The sequence below is a fragment of the Episyrphus balteatus genome, chromosome 1 (genome assembly GCF_945859705.1).
Source record: "Episyrphus balteatus chromosome 1, idEpiBalt1.1, whole genome shotgun sequence".
NCBI lineage: Eukaryota > Metazoa > Arthropoda > Insecta > Diptera > Syrphidae > Episyrphus > Episyrphus balteatus.
In genome coordinates, this window is record NC_079134.1 from 54832895 (window position 1) to 54838894 (window position 6000).

At 30.1% G+C, this 6000-nt stretch overlaps 1 protein-coding gene across 1 annotated transcript in view; it reads left to right on the forward strand.

Moving 5' to 3' along the window:
* Window positions 1-4971, forward strand: part of LOC129920959 (facilitated trehalose transporter Tret1-like) — a 30722-nt gene extending 25751 nt beyond the window's left edge. The window contains exon 6 of the mRNA XM_056002538.1: window positions 4730-4971. Within this exon, the coding sequence (XP_055858513.1) occupies window positions 4730-4942 (213 nt within the window). The 3' untranslated portion in view covers window positions 4943-4971. The remainder of the gene's footprint in view (window positions 1-4729) is intronic.
* Window positions 4972-6000: the final 1029 nt, after the last annotated feature.

Here is a 6000-nt window from a genome sequence, read left to right on the forward strand (position 1 = left end):
CTGAGCACTTAAATTGTTTTTAATTGTTTTGAGCTCAACTCCACAGTTGAATGTGTTGGTGCCATTTAAAATGCACGGGAAAACTACCACATATAAGCACTGTGGAGTTTTTCCTCTTATTGCAGCTTGTAGGGTGGAAGAGAAAAACCAACCGAAGTCGCGTCTCTAGGTATTCCTTCCTCTATGAATTCGAGTATGTAACGACATTGTTTAGAAAATAACATTTCGTTACTCTTTACTGACGTGAATACCCGCATCTTAGTAATGAATACATACAATTTGTTACAGCTCTAGTCTGGATAACTGTAATTTTATTTTCTGTCAACAAAAAGCTGATACCGGTTACGATTTGGTCCATGACGATTTGGTAAGACGAATTAGTAGGTGTAGTAAATATAAAATAATTAATATACATATATGAAAAAAATATTGGAAAAACATCAGCAATGAATCAGCATAAAAAATCGTATGGAAAAAATGAAGTTTTAGTAATTTTCGATTTTCTTAGAAACTAGAAGAGATAAAACAATTTAATTTTCAGTGTTTGATAAATCGATAGTGCAGTGAATAAAAAGTCATTTTAGAGCTTTATTTCTCAAAAAGTGAAAAAAATTAGTACTAAATATTTTGATTTTACCTTATTTTTTTACATTTTTTTATTTATAAATCATTTTTTTCGAAAACTATTAAAAGAAATAACTTTATTTTAATACTGAATTAAAGGTGGGATGTCTAGCTTTTGAAAAAGGTGAAACACTTTATAGTAAGTGTTGCCACTTTTTTTAAATATATTTTTTTTCATTTTGAGTACTATTTTATAAAATGGTCAAAAACACCACTTTTGCGCTCGATTTTGACTTTACCCCCATATAATAAATTGAAGTACTCCTCAAGACCTTTCATTTGACATGCGTTTCATCACTGTTGAGCAATGTTGAAATTGGGCCCAAAATGCCCATGGTCCTTTTAATTTAAAAATAACGGCTGAATCACAGTTTCATTTATGGTAAACTGGGGCACATTCGGCAATTTTTTTTCACTTGCCTTTTACTTCGTTGTTTATACTTACAAGATATTTTTTTTTTTGCTCAACAGGTGGTTTCAACATTAAACTTTAGTTTTACGAAGAAAAAGTTTGTAATCTACTTACCAAAACGTTATAATAACGTTTTTAAAAATTCAATTCTGTTTAATGAAAGTGCCCCGGGCCGGGGCAGTTTCGGCATTCAATGGGGCACATTTAGCATCGAAAAAAACTATTAAGAATACGTGAAAATTATGTTCGAAACGTATTTTTATTTCCTTAAAAATACAATATAAACAAAATTTAAGGTTATACTATGAAACTTAAAAAATTTAAAATAAAAAAAAATTATTTTTCTTCACTTTAACACTAAAAAAATATAATATAAATATAAAACAAATCAAGCATAGGAATAGTCCGATGAAAATAGACATTTAACCCTGAAATAGTTCGCATAGAAAATGGTACAGAGCATTGAAATATCGATTAAAGTATAATGTCAAAAGTCCCTAAAAGTCCCATGTGTGCATAAAAAGTTATTCAAGTTTAAATGTCGAAAATGAGATTTTTCATATATAACTTTGAAACGAGAGAAGCTATCAAAAAAAGTATATGAAAGACTTGTGGGTTTTTAAATTCCTTAAGAGAATGTTGCGATACTTTTTTTTCTAGGAGATATTGCTTAGAAGATATCGTGATTTTAAAATGTGTCAAATGTCGAAAATAACGGTTTTTTGCCTATTTCTCTTAAACGGTGATTCCTATCGAAAAGTTGTACCTATTTGAAAAACTGGTTGATAATATAAAAAGATTTTTTTTATTTAGTCAAAACTAAAAAATTGGGAATTTTTGTACCTAGTTTCTAAAATATGAGTTCTTTTTAAATATATTTTTAACTCACTTCATACACTATAACATTTTTCACAAAAAAATTAAGAAATGTCTTAGTAACAATCTTCGATTCAAAGGCAATGCGCTCTAAAGAGTGGTAGGTATTTATAGAAAATATCGTTTTTTGTCTATTTTAGTCAAATGCTCATTGTTTGGTCAAGCTTTTGAAAACCCGGGGTAGATTCGGCACTTGCTAAATGTGCCCCAATCAAAATGACGAATCTACCCCGATTGCCCAAAAGACAACATTTTTCGCACATAGTCTTACTACAATTTAAAATACCCTTTTTTTTATTTAATTCGACTTCCTTATTTAATGAACTAAATAATTAGCGTAACCAGGATTTTCTACAATTAATTTTTCAATATTAAAATCACCTACTTGTCCACTAGCCAAAATTTCACCGGAGACCCAAAAAAGACAAAACAACACACAACTTTTCTTACCGCTAAACTTCAAATGCCAAACTAAGAGCGTGTTCATGAATTCAGTAAAGGATGCGTTCTGTGTCATTTTCATTTCTTAATTCATAGTGCATACAACCGAAAATGACTTTGACGAATGTGCCCCGATGATGAATGTACCCCAGTTTACCATACTTATACCAGCTTACATTCAATAGGTGTGTTTTTTATTACCACCGGTCTTAACTGGACAAAAAAAACGCCTCGGGGCTTAACCTGAAATCTTGGCAGCACTGTATATTGAATGTTCCGAAAACAGCAGACACAACAAAAATTTAGAGTTGTCATATTTTTCGCTTTAGTCATTTTCTTGTATTTTTCTTGTATGTTTTACAAAGAGATACAAAAATGTATGCTAGCAAAACTATTTTAATACATTTTGTTTTTCCAAACGTGAGTTTTCACGTTTTTAAACAAATTCTAAACAATTTATGAAAAAATTAGTTTGGTAGCACAGATTTAAAACTGTTCAAAAAGTTAAGCCCTGAGAAATCTCCGGGCTAAACAACTAAGCCCAAGGGGCTAAGGTGTTGTTGTATTTAACATGTAAATTGCTTAGCCCAGACTGCGTTTTTTTTGTCCAGTTAAGACCGGTTGTAATAAAAAACACACCTAATATTACATTACATTTTTTTTTTACCTGCAGAATACCTTTTTTACGTTCTCATTTTGTTTTATTCCTCTTCCTTTATATATTCCAAGGTTTTTTTTTTGCCTCTTACTCCTTGAAGCAACAACAACAACCACAAAAATGTCAAAATTTATCTGTGAAAAAATGCGCTGAGCATTATTTCGCGAGCTAAATTGAGTGGAGACTTTTTGCAAAAGTAGTAGATGAGAATTCGAATTTAGCGCGTGAACTGCGTACTACCTGGCTTAAAATCCTCGCTAAAATTTATCTTTGGAGGAAATTTGTATGAAAGATAAATTTTAGCGCGATCTGCGTACTAGGCTTAACTTAGTAAATTACTAAAATCACTTAAGCAGTACTAAATCGTCTAAGATTTTGCGCCAATATTTGTGAACAAAAAAATTTTTTTTTTTTCAAAAATTTCACTAAAAATTAAATTATATCAAAGGAATTTCTTAGTAGTCTAAGAGCCCACAGCAAATTTTGGGAGTGGAGGTAGGTATAACCAAAATGTAAGTATCCAGTTTTATAGCCCTATGCGTTCTTATAACGAATTCAAAAGTCTGGCAGCGTTAGATGAGATCACTGCTTTATATGGTTTTCGGGGGGTTAAACATCGCGAGTTTTCCAATCATTGTGAGTAGACTTAATTAACACAAAATCACATTCTGAATATAAGGACTGCTGTTCTGTTATTTTTCCTAAGCCTAATTGTAGAGATAAAATTTGTTCTTTTCCCCGATTTGCGTACTTGGCTTTAAGCGGCTATGTTTTGGAGACTTTTCCCTTTTATTTATTGTTTGTTTGTTTGAATTCAAAACTCTCCAATGATAGAGCCGATATCAAATTAAAATGCTTATATCTCGATATCTATTTGTCGCATCGCCGAGATTGAGGTATTCAGGCTTAAGGGAAATGACCGAGCATCAGACCTTATGTTCAGAAAGTGGATTTTGTGTTAATTTAGCCTACTCACATTAATTGGAAAACTCGCGACGTTTAACCCTCTGAAAACCATATAAAGTTGCGATTTAAAGCTGCCAAAATTTTTAATTCGTTAATAGAACGCATAAGGCTATAATACTAAAATTATTTAAAAATATAATTATATGGGAGTGGAGATACTTTTTCATGGTTAGAGCGGTAGAAGCAATTTCTCACAAATTCAAACGTAAAAAAAAGTATTTGGACATAACGGAAACATCAACAAAATTAAGATATAGGCTCTTAAGCAAAAAGAATGAGCTTAAGCTCTATCTCACTTCTCAGTAATTTTCTAGAGATTTATCTTATCACAAGAAAATGAGACAGATCTCAAGAAAATGTACTGAAAAGTGAGATAAGAGCTTAAGTCATTTTTATTGCATACGACCCATAGTTACATTAAAAAAAAAAGTTAGAAGTTATTTCCTATCAGTAAAATCAACATCAAGTACCTAAATTGAATGAAGTGTTTTTGAAAAAAATTAACTAACGAAATTTTAGGCATATATTTAGTTTTGTATTGGTGGATTATTTTTTTATTTAAGAAGTTTATCTACTTCTTCTTCTTACAAAAAGGTAAAATAAAAATTTTATCTTTCTTTTTTTTAATTTTTCGTCATTAAAATAATTTAAATTTATCTTTCGAAAATGGCTGGCCATATTATTTATTGTTAGTTGAAATCATCAATTTTGTTTTCAAATAGAACTAAAAATATTTTATTTTTTCTTTTAAGATACGATCATGGGGAACAACAATTTGTCAAATAATTTTGGGAATATTTTCATTCGGAGCCCTTAAAATTTTTCCAATCCTGATGGCGAATATTGGTTTGTGGGGTGTTATGTGGATATTCGCTAGTGTTGCATCTTTTGGATTCTTCTTCTTCTTGTTTTGTCTGCAAGAAACAAAAGGCAAATCTTTAGATGACGATAATGCATTCAATTAAAATACATATTGACGAAGTTATTGTGATAATTGACAAGATTCTTATTTTATTTATAAAAAAATGTATTCTTTACAAAAAAAATGTATTCCAAAAAAATGGTACATATTGTATGATTGTTCACCAAAACTTGCCAGTGTAAGAAAAATAGAACGTCTGCATTTTATGTTGTATACATTACATATCGCTGGATATAAAGTTATAAAGAGCTTACATGTAACAAATGGATTTTATATGAAAAAAAAAACTAACTTCATCGTGAAATAGGCTTTGATTTAATTTAATTTTATTTAAGTTTTGCACAAAATAGTCAAATTCTATTTTAAATAACAGAAAGAAATACCACAAATCACGTTGTTGCATTTATAGAAAACAACAATTCCTGCTTTTGTTCAATTATGTACACAGAAAAAAGAAATGCTAAAACAATTAGAATTTGTATTAACAAGAGGATTGGATTTTAGAGGAGTATCATCTTGGTTCTATGTGCCTTTTTTGTCTCCATGTATAACGTAAGTAAATTTGCTTCAAGTTAAAAAAAAAGTTTTATTCGATGAAACTATTAATAGAAAAATAAACTAACATAATTGTAAAGATAAATAACGAAGAGTTCACTTCGGTTAGTAGAGTAAAATCTTGACTTAAAAAAAAAAAACACAATTTTCCAACTAAATACAACTTATTAGTTATTAGTTAGCCATCGGATTTAGGTTTGTCCGAAGTTACTTTTTAGGTACTTTTTGAGTTTTGACTTCTTTTGTTTTAAGAGGGGAAATCACTCTGGAATTTTTTATTTTTGCATTATTTTTTTTTTTTTGCGTAATAAATTAATTTATCAACCGAAGAACTATTTTCAGTGGTCTTAGCCTTAAATGAAGCCTGAAAAGTCCCTAGACAGTCCTGAAACATACGCGCTTAGAACCTACGACAGTACCAAAACGAAAACTTTAAACGCATTTTTCTCGAAACGGGTTTTTTTCCGCGCCGTTCAACGTAACTCAAAAACTAATGAAGCTATCGACTTGAAATAAAATGCAAATTACTCGTTATCTTATTGGACA